This window comes from Misgurnus anguillicaudatus, chromosome 8, assembly GCF_027580225.2.
Source record: "Misgurnus anguillicaudatus chromosome 8, ASM2758022v2, whole genome shotgun sequence".
NCBI classification, from domain to species: domain Eukaryota; kingdom Metazoa; phylum Chordata; class Actinopteri; order Cypriniformes; family Cobitidae; genus Misgurnus; species Misgurnus anguillicaudatus.
The window spans coordinates 36,203,218-36,226,399 of record NC_073344.2 but is presented as its reverse complement, the minus strand read 5'-3'; the positions used below and the strand labels follow the sequence as shown (position 1 = coordinate 36,226,399).

At 37.5% G+C, this 23,182-nt stretch overlaps 1 protein-coding gene and 1 long non-coding RNA gene across 7 annotated transcripts in view; both read left to right on the top strand.

Moving 5' to 3' along the window:
- dock9b (dedicator of cytokinesis 9b) overlaps positions 1–23,182 on the top strand; it is a 153,186-nt gene that overhangs the window by 107,122 nt on the left and 22,882 nt on the right. For 4 of the 6 annotated variants that reach the window (XM_073870817.1, XM_073870815.1, XM_073870814.1 and 1 more), the window contains exons 36-40: positions 17,075–17,141; positions 17,239–17,286; positions 21,976–22,112; positions 22,418–22,524; positions 22,606–22,743. In XM_073870817.1, the coding sequence (XP_073726918.1) occupies positions 17,075–17,141; positions 17,239–17,286; positions 21,976–22,112; positions 22,418–22,524; positions 22,606–22,743 (497 nt within the window). The remainder of the gene's footprint in view (positions 1–17,074; positions 17,142–17,238; positions 17,287–21,975; positions 22,113–22,417; positions 22,525–22,605; positions 22,744–23,182) is intronic. The other 2 variants (XM_073870819.1, XM_073870816.1) reach the window with 1 other exon arrangement.
- LOC141349103 (uncharacterized) lies at positions 2,553–15,210 on the top strand. Its single transcript, XR_012370825.1, has 7 exons — positions 2,553–2,812; positions 2,989–3,073; positions 3,221–3,295; positions 12,562–12,629; positions 12,747–12,841; positions 12,908–13,007; positions 15,083–15,210. It is a non-coding gene; the product is annotated as an uncharacterized lncRNA (long non-coding RNA).

The following is a 23,182-nucleotide window of genomic DNA, read 5'->3' as shown; positions in this document are numbered from 1 at the left end:
CAGAGATTTTTTTAAAATAATGAAGCTCACAGATAAGCCATTTGTTAATAATACCACAATATAAAAAAAATATATATATATATATATATATATATATATATATATATATATATATATATATATATATATATATATATATATATATATATATATATATATATATACAGTTGTGTTCAAAATTATTCAACCCCCCAATGCTGTTAAGGGTTTTAGGGAATTTAGTGTACATTTGTAATTGTATTCAGAATGAAATCCTACAATGACTTCTTAAAGAACCATATGCAACTAAAATGACATCAATTGGTTTTGTAATATAGTAGTAAATGTTTCTTTTGTGAATTCTTCATTGACACAATTATTCAACCCCTTAAAGAACTACCACTCTGAAGAACAGAGGTTCATTGAAGTGTTTTCAATCAGGTATTGAAAACACCTGTGGATGTCAGGGAACAGCAATAAAGCCTAATAAGCACCAATTAGGCAGCTTTAAAATGACTGTGATACTCAACTCCTTCTAAACATTTACTGGTGTGGTTACAAACATGGTGAAGTCAAAAGAATGGTCCAGGAAGACAAGAGAAGAGGTGATTAATCTTCACAGGAAGGGCAATGGCTAAAAGAAGATTGCAAAGATGTTAAACATACCAAGAGACACCATAGGAAGCATCATTCGCAAATTCAAGGCAAAGGGCACTGTTGAAATGCTTCCTGGTCGTGGCAGAAAAAAGATGCTAACTGCGACTGCTGTGCGCTATCTGAAGCGTAGAGTGGAAAAAAGTCCCCGTGTTACTGCTGAGGAACTGAGAAAAGATTTGTCAGATGTGGGTACTGAAGTTTCTGCTCAGACAATACGGCGCACCCTGCGTACTGAAGGCCTCCATGCCAGAACTCCCAGGCGCACCCCCTTGCTGTCTCCAAAGAATAAGAAGTATGCCAAAAGTCATGTGGACAAACCACAGAAGTTTTGGGATAGTGTTCTGTGGACTGATGAAACAAAATTAGAACTATTTGGGCCCATGGATCAACGCTATGTTTGGAGGAGGAAGAACAAGGCCTATGAAGAAAAGAACACCTTGCCTACTGTGAAGCATGGTGGGGGGTCAATCATGCTTTGGGGCTGTTTTGCTTCTGCAGGTACAGGGAAACTTCAGCGTGTGCAAGGTACCATGAATTCTCTTCAGTACCAGGAGATATTGGATGACAATGTGTTGCAGTCCGTCACAAACCTGAGGCTTGGGAGACGTTGGACCTTTCAACAGGACAATGATCCCAAGCATACCTCCAAATCCACTAGAGCATGGTTGCAGAAAAAAGGCTGGAACATTTTGAAGTGGCCATCGCAGTCACCAGACTTAAATCCGATTGAGAACCTCTGGTGGGACTTAAAGAAAGCAGTTGCAGTGCGCAAGCCTAAGAATGTGACTGAACTGGAGGCTTTTGCCCATGATGAATGGGCGAAGATACCCGTAGATCGCTGCAAGACACTTGTGTCAAGCTATGCTTCACGTTTAAAAGCTGTTTTAACTGTAAAAGGATCCCAGCGGGCACCTTGACGTCAATTTGACATCAACAAATAGTCAAGATTTTGACCACCATGTATGACGTGCATGAATATGCATATTTTCATTATATTTTGTAATTATTTCCTTGTGGTTGTAAAGAGGCCCAACAAAGGTATCAAACTGACATGTTTTTTGTGGTCCCTATATCTCAGGTCAATATCATTGACATTAAATTGATGTTGATTTGATGTCAGGAAATAAGATGTCAAATTGATGTTAAATTTATGTCAAAACAATGTCTGAAAAAGTATATTTATTATTCATTGTAAATCAATGCGACTCATTTTTAACATCTTGAAAGTTGTAATGGTGAGAGTTAAAAATGTAATAAACACGTGCAAATAAACTATTATTGTTTTTATTATTATTATTTCATCACAGTGTCTAAAATGTAACATTTTAAATATAAATTTGAAGAATACCATTAATAATAAAATAACATCAAGACGTTAATATGTTTTATTCATACAAGTCAGTTTGGAATGTTTGATCCTGACAAAAAAGAAGCGAGGTAATCTCGCGAGATTACACGATACTGGAGAGTTTAACGGCTGTCTGCGTGATCATCGAGAAGTGCATCGAGGTAAGGAAATATCAAGTCAATAAGTCAATGTTTAAAACGCGTAACATAATTTTATTCACACATAAAATGTTTTATGACAAAAAGCACGATGCCAATTAATTGTGTTTTTCTGTAAGTTGTGAACGTATCCGTTATAATGGTTGATTCGCTATTCCACGGGATGTTCCCGCCGAAATTGGACTACGGTTAACTTACATTAATATGATTGTAATATGAATATTAATCAATTAATATTATATCGGGTGTTATCAACGTAACCACATTGTTGTTTATTGCTTCAGAAAAGCACATACATGTAAGGGCTTTTTGGACAACTGTTCGGTAGAAAAGCGTTGATATCGTAGTTCAGTCAGTTTATCCGAGAGGTACAGGCGCCACAGACACCTCTGTCAGTCATTTGTAAAGAGGAGCAGCACGGCAGCTGGATGAGTGCGGTCAGTTAATTAATGCTGCTTGCTTAATTTCGTGTTACTGATTAAGTGTTTATACTTAAAGTTAGATGATATGTTGATGTTTTATGGCTCGCGGATTTGCAATAACTGCATTTATCAGGCAATCACACGTTACGTCACACGCTTATGCTTGTACCTGCGGTCGCTCGCGCTGTATCCATGATTTAAAGCAGAGAATAGACTCTTAACTCCTTTGTAAGAAAAAGTCAAGCAGTGTAAGTTTTTGGCATGTGCTATTTGAATTGAAATCAAGTGTAATGGTGTTATTTTGCTTACTTCTCTTGGTGAATAATTAGCACGTTTAATGGATCTTGAAAATATTAGTTATATATAAATGTGCTCTTGTTTTCAGTGTATTTTTATAAATCTTTTGTAATGTCTTTGTTATCAGAGCCCTTCAAAGTAAACATAGTGATGGTGATTTGTCAATGCTGAGATTTTAATGCATCAACAGCCATTACATCTGTCTGGATCAGGTAATGTTGTGACATGTTAACCCTGATATTTTACAGTATATACTTAAATGCATTATGCAAGTGTATGCATTACATTCTGATAAAGGTCATCATTTATAGAATTATCTTTTACTATTGCACTAATTTTACTTTTTTATATGTTGTCAGGATTGAACAAGAAACAGACAGCAAGAGTTGTCAGGTCAGAAACGTGATGACACACAAACATAAGAAACTTCACAGGTGAGCTTTTTAAAAACACCTGCTACTACTTGTTTCTCAGTACTGGTTTATCATTGTCATTAGGAAAATATAAGAAAATAATTCGGTATGCAATGGTCACTGTTCAGCACAGCACTTAATTTCTTCTGTATGTCACTATTCCCTCTATAGTATATACATGTTTCAAACCCTTCGTTTTCAATAGACAGACACAGAAGTTAATTCATAGTTCAGAGTGGATGTTGATGCAAGTTTTAAAGGGGCTTCATATTGACTGACAAAATGGATCTTTGTGGTTGTGTACATAACAGCATTTCTTTCTGTCTTATCTTTATTATGGCTGTGACAGTATTTTACCACCGCCTTGGTAATGCACCAATTCACCACTGTGGTGCGGTGGTTTATATAATGTGTTTGTGTGAGGGGGGAGGTATATATCTTTTATATATATATATATATATATATATATATATGCAGGGCCGTGCACAGGGGGATGGCCCGGTGGCTAGAGCAACTGCCCTTCTGCCCTTATCGGCTGAGGTGCCCCTCTCGCCAACCCCAGTCAAAGTGTTCTGTTACCGCTCGTCTAAAGATCCACTTTTTCTGGTAATCCACTTCGTGATTTCCCGCCCGCTCCGCAGCATCTCTCACATTCTGTGTCCACTCTTTGAAGGGCGAAGACGACAGTTTGGGTAGATTCATTACATTACCTCAGTTGTTGAGCTAATTAGTAATGTGGTAGTTTAAAGCCGAGAGAGGTCGTGTTCTATATTTATTTTTGCTTGCTTGTGATCACTACTTAATTTTCTCGTTATCTCGAGAAAACAGCAGCTTTTCTCGTGATCTCGACGACATAACAAAAGTTGTATTCTTGTGATGTGATTAAAGCTTACGTGTACTCAATAGAACATAATTTTTAGACAGCAAAAGCATATTTCGCTAAATTAGCATGGATGAACAAATGAGATTTTACTTAGATCAGGGATTCGCTCAAGATGAAACAGATTTGCCACTAATTTGATTTTAGGAATTTAGGGACAGTCTTTAAAGTACTCCATATACGTTTCTACTCTAAACAGCATTAAAATGGAATAACTTAAAGTCAACAAACAGTCACAAAACCAACTGTAAATTGTTCGTGGTTGTCAACTATAATGCACACTTTTTTAGATGTTTTATATTTATTCAAATAAACTGTTAAATACTATTGAAGATAGAAACGTGTACAGTGCACTTTAGATGGTCCCTAAATTCACGAACATCAAACTTTATTTATTAAGTCTATCGACAATTAGCTACGCGTGGTAATGGCGAAGACTACATATGCATCAGCAGTCCACTTCAAAATAAATGAAATATTATGGACAGGAAATTACATTATGGATTTGGATTATATCTGGATAGCGAAAAAACAACTTTTGTTATCTTGAGATCATGAGAAAACAAGCAGCAAAAATAAAAATATGGATGACCTCTCTCGGCTTTCCTATGTTTTGTATTTCTGTGGATGATTTGCTCTCTGTCTTAAAGTGCTAACTTAGCAAACATTTTTAGAATTACAGTGATTGTCTAATGAGTAATGTACCCGATGAGATCTAATATAAATAACACCAAATTATCTGTTGTTGGCACACTTTGTCGACAAAAAATAAAAAACAATGTTTAAAAAAAAACCGCAGAGTTGGAAGGGAGGCTGCAAAAGCTGTTCAAAATTGCAAACATGGATTCAAAGCTTCAGCACGTAAATCGTATAGAATATTAAAAAGTTTTGTCACACTCTAAATCTTGTTATAAAGTCTATTTTCCATTATAATCACTTATATTATTTGATACTAATCTATAACACATCATATTGTTAAAACCATATAAATTGTGCCCCCCATGCCCCCTTTTTGGTTTGGGCCACTGCCCCTCAAAATGTCTGTGCACGGCCCTGTATATGAAGAGTTTGGTTCCAAAACGCAATAAATCCATTTTGACAAATTTTGGTAAAAACGTGTTTTCTATACCAAGAAAGTGACAAGATGAAAACAACTATTTTCTGTTACAAACTTTCACACAGCATCTTTAGGTTATAAAAACATAAAAAATTCAAATCCATAAGTTGATTTTCAAAGATTTATTATAAAAACGGATTATTTTTTCCACAAAATGCAATAAATCCATGACAAGTTTTTATTCAAAATGCTATAAATCTATTGAATCAATAGCCTATATAAATGTGCATTCATCTTTGCCATGTTATATTCATTTAGTTGACTAGTTGTACACACTAATTAAACATATAAACATTAATGTTATTAATCAAAACACTTACTTTGTCATATTAAGAACACTGTCATTGCGGTTACTTGACGTCTTCGCTTAACGTCTTTCACAGCGATCGACTGTAAAATGTTTTTGGTCCTGCTCGATTTTCGTTGACTTTGAGTAAAATTATGGAAAGTTTTTCATAAGATCCTCTCGGGTCAATGTGTTAGCATGAGAAGCTTGCTGTCGGGAGAACAAGCACCCGTCTCCCGAGTGCCTCTCAGGGAAATTGTTAGATGCTGATGGCTTATGTTTCTTTCCCATCACAGAAAACCATCACAGGTTTAGCGATGCAATTAAAGTATTATTTTGTTTTGTTTGTTGATCACGTAGTACAAAGTAGATGAGGAAAACCAGGACTCCGTGTACTACGCGCGTCCGCCATTGTTTGTTTACATTGCGTGAACGGTTGGCTGTAATATCAGAAATGGAGTTATTGCGTTCTGTAAAAAAGTGGGAGTGGCGTTTGTCGCATTTTGGGAAAAAAGGGAGAAAAGATGACAGAATAACACGGCGAATATTGGATTTTGCGTAAAATTAAGAATTTACTTTTAACTACTGACCTGATATAATACTGATTTTGGCAGTAACTCATTTTTTTCAAAAATGGCGTTTATTGCGTTTTGGAACCAAACTCTTCATATATATATATATATATTGAAAATAAAAATGTAAACAAAGATCATATATGATGTTTCTTAACAAACGTGTGTGTTCACAGGCGGCAATTTCTTTTTCCACCGGTGGGTGCTCATCACAACCTCCAGCTTTACTGGACGCCAGGTGCTCTGGAGCGCTCAAAAGCTTTGAAGAGGTGGAAAGCAGTGCAGTCATGTTTTCGTGTGATTTTACATGCGAATTGTAAAGTTAAAGGTAATGTTTTTTCTGTGTTTTTGATTGTGTTCATGTTTTGTGTGTAAAAAACAATACAGTGTTTCCTCTAGGATTTTTTCCAGCTGTGGCGGCAGGGGGCGCCCATGATGATTATAAATGTTATAAATTGTAAATTATTTGTTATAAAAAATGTTTATGTAGAATATAGGCTACAGTAAACTAACATGTATTTTTTATCATTTTCATGCTGTCATTTACGTTTCCTTATATTTATAGCATATTGCTTTTCTATGTTTGATCTAAACTGTATTTTCTTAAAAAATACGTAAGTTTTATAGCTTCATACGGATCTTTCATTGTAGTTTTAATGTAGTGTGCAAGTTCGTGCTCATGTTTAGCGTTACAGAGCTGTTGCAAAGTCACGCACAGTCCTGTTTGATAATGCGCACCGCTGTGATTGACAGAACACCTGACCAGCTATCCCACATCAGCAGCAATTTATTCCAGCATTCCACACCCGGCCTGTTTGACATAAAGAGCCCGACCCGGTCACACCGCAAATCGCGCAGCTAACCTTTAACGTTCTTCAGACAGAGCTTAAACACAAATAAGCCATTTAAAAACCTATCGGAATCGAGTCGAATTTTGGTCTTGGATGTTAGACCTGCAGTTTAGCCTACTCTTGCTTATTGAGTCCCGACCTGCATCTACAACGCAAATGACACGTTAATATTATTACACCCGTTACATCAAATATTATGTGGTTTACCCGCGGGTACCCTGATCCCGCTGTCTGAAAACAGATGAAACCGTCTCACCGTCTGCCTCAAGTTTTTATTACCAACGTCCGTCTCTTCCACAAGAATAATGTAAGTTTCCTTCCAAACAGATTCGACTAAATGTCTTGCAGTCGCATTTAAGTAGTATTCAGTGTTTAGCCTTTTGTTTTTGAACAAACATCTTATCTAATGTGAAACTTTGTCGATCTAAAGCACAGAAGACGCGCAGCGTTTATAGCCTATATTCTGAATAACTAATGGCCTGATAAGTTGATAATATGAGTACAGTGATTCCAAATGAATGTCCAAAAAACTTGTAATATGTTAAATCGAAAGTTTAATCATGTCTTTTCTCGCAGCCCTGCGCTGCGTCGGTGTATATGCGCATGTGAAAAGCATACGCATGATGACCTTGCAACTTAAATTACCCTTAATTTATTGCCATACAGATAAAAGTAAAATAACATTCGAAACAAAAAAAAATTTTTTTTTATTTGTGTAAACTCACAATAAGGAGAAAACCTTGTGCTTATTTAAAATCATTAAAAACATGAAGTGCTTTCTGCTGCTTTGGTTTAACAGCGCGTCACAAAAAAGAACAGCAACTCAAATAGTTTTTTAATTGTCAATCGGATAATTATAACATATTTCGTGTAGGCTTATTTATTTTATTATTATTTCTCAAAACAGAGACGTAGCCTAATCATCATCTGTCGATTTAAATCTATTTGTGCATGAAACTAAACCCATGGGGGAAATTATGATATTTTAAGAGATTTCTTTATTATAAGCGAGTGAACAACGCGAATCCAGAAAGGAATTTATTTCTTTAAAACAGCCAGTCTGGCAGGGCGGACATTTCGGTAGCTTTATTTATTTTGCGAGCTGCCGCCGTGGGTTTTGTCTAGAAGGGATACATTAAATGCCGAAAAGTTTAGAATTAGATTTGGAGGTAGGATTTTTAGGATGAAAACAGCGGCTCTGGCTAAATGAGATACAAATACATCCTACAATCCTGGGAAATTTTGTGTTTAGAGTTGGGTTTGGGTGAAGGATTAGGATAAAACAGTGCTCATCCGGCGAGAGTTCGTTTGCTGTATCCCTTCTATACACATCCGCAGGCGTGGCGGGGATGTTTTAGGTGTGGCGGCCCGCCACGGTTGAATGTATATAGCGGAAACACTGCAATATTTTTCACACAATTTACTGTATAGCGCTGTTTTCACTGTCCTCAAAACGGGCTGATGTCTTCCTTGTTCTATGAAGTCCCTCCTTCAGAATTATGTAACGAGTTCTGCTTGTGTAGTTTGTTTAGTGTGTTTCGACAGCAGCTTAGCTTAGCCAGAGCTAGGGCTGCACGATTGATGGCGCGTGATTGTCACACGCATCTCGTCAGTAAAGCTGGTTTCTTGATAAGTAATAAATCGCCATCAGCTGCTTTCAGATGGAGCGCCATTTACTACACAGAGCCATAGTTCACTGACAAAAGGGGAAATAAATATTGCATTCATAATCGGCAATGATTTCCCCTTTTGTCAGTAAACTACGGGTCTGTGTAGTAAATGGCGCTTCATATGAAAGTAGCTGATGGTGATTTATTACTTATCAAGGAACTGTCTTTACTGACGAAATGTAATCGTGTGTAATTAATTGTGCAGCCAGAGCCATTTGAGCTTAGCTGACGCCTGACATGTTCCTGTGGGCAGAGGTGAGTCAAAGCTCATCATTCAACTTGGAAGTAGAGGGCTGTAGTACAAACTGGCCGTTTGCTGTAGGATTTTGTCACAGGTGGGAGCGGAGCGGACCGCCCCTGTCGCGGGTCATGCTCCTCCTTCTGTTTCCACCCCGAGGACGTCCCAAAATGCCCCAATGACCAAACAGACAAGAGGAATAAAATGTAACAGTCTTTATTTAATTAAAAACAGGGAAAAGGGGAAGGGTTCTAAAAATGGTGAGCTTTCTGGAACTGAGGGAACAGTGATCCGAGTCACTTCTGACTCTTCACGTGGACTGCAGGTAAGTCTTCCTGACTTTCCCTCATTCTTCGTCTTCACGTGAACTACAGGTAAGTCTTCCCGGCTTCCTCTCTTTGCGTCTCACAGGTGAACTACAAGTGAATGTTTCTAGCCTCTTTTCCTGAGCTCAGAAGGAAAGATACAGGTAAGTACACTGGTAAGTAAGCAGGTAAGTACACTGGGCTTGCAGCTTCGGGCGTACATGGAGGTATACAGGTGAGTACACTGGTAAGTGGCTTTGGGCGTACAGGGAGGTATGCAGGTGAGTACACTGGTAAGTAGCTTTGGGCGTATAGGGAGGTATGCAGGTGAGTACACTGGTAAGTAGCTTCGGGCGTACAATGAGGTCTACAGGTGAGTACACTGGTGAGTAGCTCTAGGCGTAGAGGGAGGTATATAGGTGCGTACACTGGTGAGTAGCTTTGGGCGTGCAAGGAGGTATACAGGTAAGTACACTGGTAGGTAGCTTTGGGCGTACACAGGGGAGTATACAGGTAAGTACACTGGGCTTTTAGGGATACAGGGAGGTATACAGGTGGGTACACTGGTATGTAGCTTTGCAACTTGAACTTACTGGCAAGGGAATGGGCGGATGTACAAGGCTTATCCTTCTTGACACTCTGGTGGTTGGAGCAGACGTATAGGCATACAACGACTTCTAGTCTTCCTCTCTCGAACAGACTTACGACGACCACTTAGGCGCCGACTTCAGGCAGGAAAGGGGCAGATAGAGGCACCGGGTGAGGCGGCTTTGTTGTTTAGACAAACGCACCCACTAGATGGGGTCACAGAGGTAGGTAGATGGAGGTGGGGGGTCGTACGGTACAGCGTGCTACAAGAGCGGGGCCAGCCACTTCACCTCAACTTTCTTTCAGACAACCAGGCAGAAGATATGGACATAGATTGACATCTGGAAACACTCGACACGTGTATAGTTATACACAACAACAGTAAGTACACTTTTTCCCCACCACAAATAGATAGATACAAGCTCTCCCTCTGCAGATGTCGAACACAATGTTCACAGCCCAGCCTTACTTGCTACAGTCGAGGCGCCACCACAGGCGGGGGCAGTTGAATTGGTCCCAGTCGTATAGGAATAAAAGACAGCTGTCCAGTGCCACCACTCTGCTCTTTGGAAACAGGTCTCTTTCTTCAACCTGGGAAGTGATTGCTGACAACACTGACAATACACAGCACTCCAAAAATCCAAGTGTACACTCTCACAAAATAATCACCCACCGCACTCCACGCACTCACGGTGATGAAGGTCAGGGTCACCCGTTGGGCCGTGTTCAGAGTCCTGTATCGTTCGATGACTAAGGCAGAAGACAACCATATGTAAACGTCAAGGCCACGACTACTTGAGCCCTTTCCTTCCTCGGCCGACTCCAATGTGTCAATGAATTTTCACAACAAGCTGGGGGCTAACACAATCAATCAGGGACAAAGACAAACTAAGAGGACAGTATGGTTAATATTGCAAGTGACAGAGTGATAACAAGACAAACTCCAACGTATCGCACTGTTCCTTTAACTACTCCTTCCCTTTTTCCTTACAGATGTCCCAACCATCCAGGGCCTTGTTTATGCAGACTCCTCCATCCTTTCGACATATAAGATTCCTTCAACATACACAGTAGAATCAACAGCACATCACTGCAGTATAAATGAGTTCAGCACTTATCTCCGTCTTTATTTCAGCCCAATTCTCCCGTCTTAATTTCGCCCAGCCTCGAATCCACACAAAAGATGTCTCTCCAAACACACCATAGACCTCCGCTTCACACACAGCGATCGACGGAAAACGAGCACCCGCTTCGCTCTTCCGCGAACGCCGGAACAAACGTGGCTTTTCACTCCTTCGTTGAAGGCTACTTTTCATCTGCCATTGGCTTCCTTCATCCAGATGCTTGTCTTTACTCTTCCTTTCGTTTTTCCGGCTTGCCCTCACCCGCCCCCTTTCACAACAATCCAGCGGGCTCCCAAAGCGAACTCGTGGAACAACTGCTCTCCTTCAGTTTCTTTCACGCCCTTTTTATGGGCCTCCTCTCCTCTTCAAAGCCCAATCATTGATCGCCACACTTGCTTTAACACACCTGATCCTTCTTATCCTCGATTTGTTTGCCCGGAGTTGGCCGGAACCGACCTGGTGTTTCATTAAAATTCATGCGGGCGGAAGGATCTTCGCCCTTTTCGTTCCGCCGATAAAAGTCACTCCATGACAGTTTGAAAGGGGAATATATTGCTTGGCAGTGAACTTAGAGCATAAATAATACCTTAGCTTAAACAGCAAGATTACACACTAACTAAAGTTGCGATCAGGGAAAACCGTACCTTTAATGTGAATAAACTGAGCATATGTGCTTTGCCATTTTGCTGGGTGCTAGAGCCGAGCTTCTGAGCACCCACGGGATTGGCGCCTATGTGTGTGTTTATTGTAGCACTTCAAACCATGAAACAAAAAGTGAGAAACCTTATTGGGGTTATAATGTTTCCAGCAGCACTAAAAACATGTTCTGATGGTGTACGGGTAACGCAGATTGATACTTTTTCACAACCTTGAGTGACCAAGAAAGAATATTTTGCCTTTGTTCTGCTCGAAAGCTAGCGGGTCATCACTGATATCAGTTGCAAATAGCGCTCTAACTCTGAATCTCCTGGCTGTTTGCGTTCACACAAACTTGAAGATATCTCGCTGGGGGAGATTGTACTTTATATTTTTTCATAGTTTGTGACGTGCACGCAACCGCAGGGCTCTCCTGATTTTGCCAAGTGGTTGATGTCCTCAGGGCAACATTATGTTGACCTTGGGACAACATTTCAATCAACCAATCAGATTTCAGAAATAAATTTAAAGTTTGTTTTAAGTTTAAGCTTACAACCAGGATTAGCTGTTTCTAGACCATTGTTTTTCACTTATCATGTCCATCTGATTTTAGGGTTTGGTTAGGGTTGGGGTTTGAGGTGGGTTTAGGTTTTATTTAGAAAATTGTTGTCCTTGGGTCAACACAATATGTTGCCCTGAGGACATCAACCACTTGGCAAAATCAGTTCAAGCCAACCGCAGGCCGCACTTTACCATATGTATTATGGCTCTAATCATCACTTTTAAAATGATGGCTATGTCCATGAGTTATAAAATTAAAGTTACCACCAACCATTGTAATCCACCACCAAGCTACCATGTTGTAATGGAACCTTACAATATATTTTGTACTTGTTTTGGATTGTATTCAGATAAAATTCTAGTTATCCTAATAATTAAGATGCAGTGTTTTGTATTTCACAATTTATGTTAAAAGGGGCTATGACTTGTTTTTTTATTTTATTATGTGTTTTATTGTAGGCAGATCACCGTGCAACTTGGTGAAGTCATGTGTCTTTCCAGATGCCAAAATCTGTACCCCTCAAAAAGTAAGTAAATAATAATGGTGTCCCGTGACAAAAAATGGAAACATTCTTTATTTTTAATAGTTGTACTTGGGCCAGTTTTTTGTATGTTTCTGTACTAATGAAATATGTTTTTTTAAGGACTTTATTAAATGCCATGATAGCCAAGATGAGCCTGAAGAGGAGATTTGGGAAGATGCTGTTTCATAAGTCTTTGCTTTGCCAGATTATCTGTGGTAAGTTTGTAAAATGTGTATTAAAAATAGGACAAGAACATCTCCTAATCAAAAATTTTTGATCAGGTAGGGGTGTCTGCCAACGTGATGCCTTGCTGGTTTGGTTTGAGTTTGAAGTCTCTCACAGACAGTCCAGAAGGTCTGGAGTCCATCTTAGCTTTCATTGGTAAGTGACTGCATGACTGCACAAGAGGCTGTTTGACCCACACATAAGGCAAACAGTCAATGTTTGCTTTGTTTAGCATCTAAATTTGGGGCGGTAAAAATATAAAGTCAATATCACCCAAGTATTCAGACCCTTTACTCTGTACTTAGTTAACGCACCTTTTGAAGCAGCAGTTACAGCCTCAGGTCTTTTTGGGTAGGATGCAGCAAACTTTGCAACACCTGGATTTGTTTGTAACCAAACCGTTCAGAAGCACCATTCACTTCCATAGTATTCTTTTATCCTGCTATGGAAGTCAATGGTGCTTCTGGTCAGTTTGGTTACAGACATTCCTCAAAATATCTTTGTGTTCATCAGAACCCTTTAAGGTGTAGAAACTAGGGATGCTCCGATCAGGATTTTTGCAGCCGATACCGATCACCGATTTGTAATCTTCGTGATCGGCCGATACCGATTCCGATACCGATTTTTTTTAAGCTGATATGCAAGCTCTTTGATGACTGTAACTGTTACAATCTTTCTAAATAAAATAATACCACGGATGTTGCCTTTGTTATATTACTTGCAGTAATTAGGTATATTATTGTTTTAATAGAGACTCAAATAAATAAGCACAACAAATATTTATTCTGCAAAGAGAAATTTTATATGGCTTTAAAAAGGCTTATGTCTCCTAAAAGTACTGAAAATAAAACACTTCATAGACTGTATACTGTAATATACACGCATTCGTATGAAGTTTAAAAATTCTTTAGTCAAGAGCAGAGAGTGATTTTATTGAGAGATGAATTAGGTTACTGTAGCTTTAAGACTTGACAGAGATCGCTCTGTTCACGTGCACTGATGACAGGCTGCAGTGTGTGTGGGCGGCGGCTGAACGCAGACAAGCAGCTGTGAGGAAAATAAAAGTTGAAACGCTCAAAACTTTAAGACGCATGCAAATAAGAAACTTTTGGCATGAGGATGCAATTGTCCGTGATAGATATGTGTTGTATACGCTGTTTGATGGGGATGTGAAGACGCCTCGCGCTGTTTACCGGAGCGCGTCCTCCGGTAAATACGCATATCTCTGTAAAGGCAAAGAGAGACATACAAATCTGCACGCTGCACATGAGCAACAGGTTGTAAAAATGCTCGCGCTACGTAAAAAATGTCTTTAATTGCCGCCGCATTCAGGATCCTTTTGATGACAAAAGTAAACAGAAAGATCGGTTTATGAGATCGGCAGATTTAGCGAGCACCGATCGAGTCATTTAATGCCATTATCGGCCGATACCGATTGGTGGCCGATCGATCGGAGCATCCCTAGTAGAAACATCAAGACCAATAGGAGACACCTGAGCTAAATTCCAGGTATTGTTGCAAAGGGTCTGAATATGTATAATGTAAAAAGGATATTTCAGTTTTTCTTTTTTCATACATTTGCAAACGTTTTAAAAATCAATTTTATGAGAAAAAAATGTAAACAATTGAAGTATCATGCAACAACATAACAACATTGAAAAGTGAAGGGGGTGTTAATACTTTCTGAATGCACTGTAGATTATCTTAATTAAAGCTCATTGTCACATTTGTAAACACAACAGCTTTCTTCCTTCATCAGACAGTTATGCTATGTTTTTAGTCAGACCATTAAAGAACACACATTGGTAACACTTTAAAATAATGTTCATTAGTTAATATTAGTTAACTACATTAGTTAACATGAATTAATGATGAACTGCAATCATACAGCATTTATTAATCTTTATTAATGTTAATTTCAACAATTACTAATACTTTATTAAAATTTGGTTAATGTTAGTTAATGCACTGTGAACTAACATGTACAAACAATGAACAGCTTTATTTCTATTAACTAACATTAACAAAGATTAATAAATACTGTAACAAATGTATTGCTCATGGTTTGTTGATGTTAGTTAATACCAGAACTAATGTTAACTAATGAACATTATAATAAAGTGTTACCCACACATCTTGCCTTAATGTGCAATAAAAAAAAATTATACATGGGCTAAAAAACATAGCATTTTTGACAACGGAATAACATGTGGTTTGTTTTTCCTCTTTAGATGCTGTCATCATATTTTAAGTGCATAAGCCAGAATGGATGGGTGGTGGTAACCATAAAAAGACTGTCAACTAAGCCAACAACAAAATTCATATTTGCAGTAATAAATAAAATGACTTTTAAACATGATTTTGTTTTCTTATTTTATGATTTTACTTTATATTTGGAATATTCCACTTTTGCACTACTAACTGGAAACTGTTTGAAAGAATGTGTTTTTATCTATAAAAGATAAAATTCAATGGTGAATCAACGTTAAAATGCCGGCTGGAATATCAAAATAGCATTAAAATAACATCAACATCATAACATCCTGATGTCAAATAGATGTAGAATTGACATCAAAATGACATCAGCAGAGGTCAAAATCTTGACATCAAATTGACATTGACACTTTGACGTCAAAATGACTTTCATTTTTGACCTATTCTGTGACGTAATTTTGACGTCAATGTTTGATGTCAAATTGATGTTAAATTGACATCAAATGCCCGCTGGGATGTTGTACTAAGTACTAAGATTGAATGTCACTTGGGGGTTGAATAAAACTGATAATGATGTGAGCACAGAAAAGACATTTGTGGTTATTTCATTATAAATGTTATGTTATATTTGTCTGACCTACACATGCCTCTTTGATGTAATTGTAAGCAGGATGACTGAATGATCAAAATCAATGTCAAACCGGCCAAAACAATCAATTTCAGTTGGGGTTGAATAATTTTGAACACAACTGTATATATATATAGTTTTTCATTTTAATTTCATTGCGACTTTAAAGAAAAATAAAATGTAAATAAAACAGTGACAATATATGAAGAGTTTGGTTCCAAAACGCAATAAACGCCATTTTTGAAAAAAATGAGTTACTGCCAAAATCAGCATTATATCAGGTCAGTAGTTAAAAGTAAATTCTTAATTTTACGCAAAATCCAATATCCGCCGTGTTATTCTGTCATCTTTTCTCCCTTTTTTCCCAAAATGCGACAAACGCCACTCCCACTTTTTTACAGAACGCAATAACTCCATTTCTGATATTACAGCCCACCGTTCACGCAATGTAAACAAACAATGGCGGACGCGCGTAGTACACGGAGTCCTAGTTTTCCTCATCTACTTTGTACTACGTGATCAACAAACAAAACAAAATAATACTTTAATTGCATTGATAAACCTGTGATGGTTTTCTGTGATGGGAAAGAAACGTAAGCCATCAACAGCTAATAATTTCCCTGAGAGGCACTCGGGAGACGGGTGCTTGTTCTCCCGACAGCAAGCTTCTCATGCTAACACATTGACCCCAGAGGATCTTATGAAAAACTTTACATAATTTTACTCAAAGTCAACGAAAATCGAGCAGGACCAAAAACATTTTACAGTCGATCGCTGTGAAAGACGTTAAGCGAAGACGTCAAGTAACCGCAATGACAGTGATCTTAATATGACAAAGTAAGTGTTTTGATTAATGACATTAATGTTTATATTTTTAATTAGTGTGTACAACTAGTCAACTAAATGAATATAACATGGCAAAGATGAATGCACATTTATATAGGCTATTGATTCAATAGATTTATAGCATTTTGAATAAAAACTTGTCATGGATTTATTGCATTTTGTGGAAAAAATAATCCGTTTTTATGATAAATCTTTGAAAATCAACTTATGGATTTGAATTTTTTATGTTTTTATAACCTAAAGATGCTGTGTGAAAGTTTGTAACAGAAAATAGTTGTTTTCATCTTGTCACTTTCTTGGTATAGAAAACACGTTTTTACCAAAATTTGTCAAAATGGATTTATTGCGTTTTGGAACCAAACTCTTCATATATTTTTAAAAGATTTATATATTTATGTATATATGACATGAGTAATAAAAATATATACTGTAAATGACAAAAAAATAAATAAGGCATGGTGAAAGGTTTTTCTTTTTTAAACTACACACTAGCTTGCCTTATACTGTATATTTTTGCACTTTTGATTTTTTTCAGATGCTTTATTTACATACTGGAACAAAGCCACAACCTCTGAACTGATGGACTTTTTCACTTTAGTAGAGTAAGTCATCCAGTGCAACACTAATCACATCACCGTATAAAAATACTGAGATCCTGTAACTCAATACTGAGCACTCATCTCTCTCTCTCACATACAGAGTGTGTCTGCATCAGTTCAGGTATATGGGCAAAAGATTCATTGCCAGGTAAAAAAGAAATTCTTCTTTATTTTCTTATTTTGGGATATTGAATAGTGAATAGTCGATAATATTTGCAGGAAAACAGGAATATTTAACAGGAATATCTGTTTATGAAATATTAAAAAACAAGTATGCTCAAATGCAAATGCAACACAACCACTCTTCTTCTCTTTCTCTCACTCTTTCTTACACAACCTCAAATGACTCCACTCCTTTATGTGTATACTGTATACGTTTATTTGGCTGAAATGCGGGCGAGGGTTCAGTTAGTCAGTGATACTGTAGCATCCTGGCACCCCTGAACAGGGTAAGAGCTGTGTGCTTTTGAGTGGCTTTTACTAACAGCATGCTGACTTATTTCCACTTACAAACTCACATATTGTTTTGTGTGCTGGTAAATAATTTCCACACATTTCCATCATTTTGTGCGTTTTAACAGTGTCTCTTTGGGCAGTTATGTCTGTTTATGAACTGCATGTTTGGTGTCCATTAAAGATGAGAACTACAGATTTAAAGTGCTAACAGAATACACCAATAGGCTTATATCATCACATCTACTGACAAGTGTAATTTGTTCAATGATGTCATTTTTGATGCAATAGTTGCCTTTGAGATATGAGATGCCTTTGTTATGGCAACTTGGCATTAACCAATACATCATAACTTGTCATGACAACAACATAACTGACCACTTTTTACCAGTGATTCTGTCAGGGATTTCAGGACGTGAACCCAAACGCAGACGATGAGGGGTTAAATAAAAGACACTTCAATATACAAAACAAGAAAACAAAGGCCCACGTGGAGGCAAACAACATTAAACAGGGCAACAAGACTAAAACAGAAAAACCACTAAACTTGGCACAATATATAAAACTAAACTTGAACACACAACAGTACAAAACTAGACTACGCATAAGATCACAGGACTCACAGGTAGTAGGACAACGCACGAGTGAAGAATATCAAACACAAGGGGCTCTATCTTACACCCGGCGCAATGCAGCGCAATGCGCGACGCAAGTGTCTTTCGCTAGTTTCCACCCTAATTTTCACGTTTAGCGCCGCGTTGTTTAAATAGCAAATGCATTTGAGCCCCCTTTGCGCCCATGGGCGTTCTGGTCTGAAAAACGAGGTGTGTTCAGGCGCATTGTTGGCGCGTTGCTATTTTGAGGCCACTAAAATAGACTACCCCATTGACCAACAAAAACCTGGTCTAAAGTCTAAAGTCAATGGCGCAATATGTTTTATGTTATTTAAAGAGCGCATTAGTAATATGCGCCTATAAACGGGAGGACAACGCGGGTTTGCTTATCACAAAGTACATAAATGCGCAGCAGCAAGAAAATGCTTTTAAATATGAAAGATTAAAGGATTGAATTTAAGAGATTATTATTGAGTCTCTTGGACATATTTATAAATGAGGACTGATTATGAGACGTTATGAGAGCTGCTTTACCTGCAGCCTGATAAGTAAATAAAGGCTTTGCTTTAAACAAATGCGTCTGTTTTTAAATGTTTTTTTAATGCTACCTCACGGATTTATTTTATATGATGTAGACCTACCTGTGGATATGGCGAGATGAGAAACATTTGTAAGTAATGCTTAAAAAAATTCTTTGCTAAAAAAAACGCTGTCCAAAGTGCTGAAACGTGAGGAGAGCCGTTTGTAATTTCATTATCCCCTGTTTGTTACAAATAAAGTATTTTTAGAGTACAAACCTTATCTTACATACTTGTAAATTATGTTTTGATGATAGCCATACATTTAAAGCAATTACAAGCCTGCTTTTTACTTCCATGACTAAAAGAAAACGGGTTTAAAGGTTTTAATAAAAAATAACAATTTCAATATAAGGGAAAAACAACACAATTATTTAACATTAATCTTAAACTGGGGATCTTCTACCTCCGCTTAGTTTTTCAGTTTACAAAGTTCGTCATCTAAATAGGGATTAGACATAGCGCCCGCGCGCCTTGCTTTTAAAGGGAATGAGAGCTGTGACTCTCATTGGTTTACTGCACGTTACGCCCAAAATACTCCCATTACAATAGGACCTACCCTTTTCGACCATGCGCTCGGCGCAAAAACGATTTTTCCCGTCGTTAAATTAGCAAAAGTGGATTCGGACACGCCCATTTAGACGTTGCGCTGTGCGCTTTAGACAATGCGCTTAGATCGTTAAAATAGGGCCCAAGGACTCTTAAATAGGGAGAAAATAAATTACAAACACCTGAAACGAACCACAAGTAAGGGACCGGGTAAAAAGTGACGAGACCCGGGAAATGCGTGGTCAGAATAAATCAATACTAAAACCATGCATCTCCCATATAGAACATTGTACTGTCAGAACCCTGCCATGCTTACTAGACCTATATACAAACAAGGATCTGGCAGGATCCTGACAGATACAAATTGTACTTGCCATTCAAATGTCATTAAGTGTTAATACTCTGACAAATAGTTTTATAACAGTGTCATAAATATTCTTCAGTTCATAATGGGTTTTTAGGTTTCCTTTAGGTATTAGAGAAATAAAATAATCATCCAATAATATTATTATTAATAATAATAATAATAATTAAAATTGATAAAATCAAATTTTATTACATTTGGAGACTGATTCACATAAAATTAAACGAAAACAGTACAATACTGGGTTAAGCCGTGCAGTGTTGGGCCATATTGCTGCAAAAACAGTTAATTACATTAAACTTATTAATTAATTAAATTAATTAAAAAAAAATGTTTTTCTTCTATGTCAGAAAATTTTAGAATCCTCTGTGTGAAGAAGAACAAGGTCTGTTAATTGTCATTTTTTTATGTATTGTGCACATACATAAAAGTAAGTATAATCTCTTGACATGTCTGTTGCATTTTGTTAAGGTATTTAAAAGTATTAAACATAGTATTAACACTTATTGACATTTTAATGACAAGTTCAATTTGTACCACTGTAGTTGAGGTCAAGAGAAATATTCATGATGCTGTTATAAAACTATTTGACAGAATATTAATGCTTAATGACATTTAAATGACAGTCTAATGTAATGTTAACCCATAAAGATGGGTACACTCTAAAAATGGCTGGATTATTTTTGACCCATACTGGGTAAATATTGGACAGAACACATGCTGGGTTAAAATTGACCCAATGTTGGGTTGTTTTAACCCAACTGCTGGGTTATTTACCCCATGGCTGCATAACAACAACCCAACATTGGGTCATTTTTAACCCAGCATGTGTTCTGTCAAAAATAACCCACCCATTTTTAGAGTGTAGTTTCTTAAGTTTGATAATTATTATGCTATGTCATGTTTATGACAGATTTATGACAGGTTATGTTGTATTGGTTTATGTCAAGTTGTCATAACAAAGACATCTCAAACAATGTCATCTTTGTATTAAAAATGACATAATTGATCAAATGACACTTGTTATCTAAACGTGCATAAAATCTCCTTCATGTTCATGACACGTGTCATGTCAGTCTTATGCACACCTCTTCAAGTAAAGTGTTACCCTTTTTTGATACCAGCTTAACTCCCATATTATTCAAATAAATTAATCTTAGCACAAAAACAGCGTTTACCTACAGACCATCCAAATTCCAAATAAAGTGTTTGTTCAGGCAGGTGTAAGGATAAAAACCACAAATAAAATATTTTGTACTGTACTTGAAAATTGTCACCCAAATCAGTGCAAAAGAACTTCCATTCATATACATACATAAACAATATTTCTAGTATCTTGATGTTAAATTGTTGACATCTGTGGATGGTATAAATTCAATTTCCATATTAATTAATAATAAAAAGTTATTAAAGTAAAATATCTAAACATAATGTTAAAACTGGCTTAATGTTGAATCTCAATGGCATATCAGCAACGTCTGCATGGATTCAGCTTTTTACATGTGTGACATCATCATAACCCACCCATCTTCTGTAACCTGTCTCTAAACTTCAGCCACTATTGTCTCCTGTTGTCTGATCAAAAGACGACCAGTCCTATAACTAACAAACACAAAAGCATCTAAAGCACTGTATGAACCTCACTTGCATTACTTACTGTAGCGTGTACCATCTAATGTTGAATGTGTAGCCTATGCATGGATAATTTGTTAACTTTTTTCATAAACCTTTCGAAAGCAGGAATAGAGGTGCAACTTTGTGGCATATATATATATATATATGATTCATCTATAGTGTTACACATCAGAGCTTGATGGGTAATGGGTACAGGGTGCACTAAGTAACACTCTGTAAAATAAATGATGAGTACTTTTAACAAATATGTTTAAAATGATGCACATGAGATAAAGACATACTGTAACAGTGGCCTAGAAATAGGTCATTTGCATTAAACAGATCACTTTCCATGGCAGACAAAAAGTACTTAGTGCTCCTTTACACAAGTATTTGGTCCCACTTTACATAAGGTGTCTTTAACTACTGTACCTACATAGAAATCATTTATTACATTGTACTTATTGTGTACACGTGTGTTGTTCAGGGTAGGTTTAGGGGTTGACTTTTGGTCAGGGCTAGGGTCAAGAGTGGAATTACATAGAGTCAACGTGTTCTTATGTAAGTACATAGTAGTTGAAGACACCTAAAGTGTGAGCAGTATTTTTAATTGATATGATTGACAGCTCACTAGACCTCTCATAAAAGCTTTACTTTTCCCTCAGAAGCCAGGAGGGGGTGGGGTTTTTGGCTCCGGACAGGAAGTCTTTGACTCTTCCTGTCTCTCGTAACAGAGGGAGCGTCGTGCACACGCGCTTACACCAGCTGGGCAACCTGGAGAACGCACACACTTTTAACCACAGTAAGAAATATTAGCACACACGCATGCATTGACCATCTCAAGTGTTATGGGCCATATTTAAACACCTGTGCCATTTCGTTACATTGCATTTATGTATTTTTTTCAACGCTTTTATCCAAAACAACTTTCACAGTGTTATCAGTATCTGTGTTGTTCACTGGGAATCGAACCCACAATGTTTTGCAATGGTATGCAATGCTCTAGCAGCAACGCTTATGGTCCTAATGGTCAATGCAACTTATCAGTTCTGGTCTGTTTAGTTATTAAATAAATTATACAATTATTTTGCGTCTTTTCATCTTCAGCATATAGCTATGGTGATGCTGACGCGTGTCTCCTGGAGGCTAACGTCTCAACGGAGGTCTGCCTGACTGTGCTGGACACACTCAGCGTCTTCATCATGGGCTTTAAGGTATAGAAATGTACGTTTTTTTAGTTAAAGTGATGAATGTTTAGTCCTGATGTATTTTTAATTGAAATCTCGTCTCCGCAGACCCAGCTGTGTGCCGATATGGGCCATAACCCGCTGATGAAGAAGGTTTTCCAAGTCCATCTCTGTTTTCTTCAGATCCCCCAGTCGGAGACGGCACTGAAGCAGGTCTTCACCTCTCTGCGCACTTTTATTTACAAGGTACACACAACAGATGGGACATGAGAGCTGATGGATACAAAATGTAATATGATTAGATAAGGCGTTGTGACATGCTCCATTTCCTTAAAGGGACACTCCACTTTTTTTGAAAATATGCTAATTTTCCAGCTCCCCTAGAGTTAAGCGTTTTGTCATTATGTCGTCAGAGGATGAAATGTTTGTCCTGTGGCAGCTACCGTAGCTTCACTATGCGAAAGGGAGGGTGAACTGTCGACTAAGCCGTTGGTTGCAATTCACAATCTCACCACTATATGCCGCTAAAAATCTACACACTGGAGCCTTAATTATGAGATCTCACAATTTTCATAATTCTCTGATTTTACAAGAAACTCTAGACAGTAGACCTTTATACCTGATCAAAAATATTATTTTATATGCACCAAAGAAGCTTTCAACCTCCTATTTTTTACATTTGGCA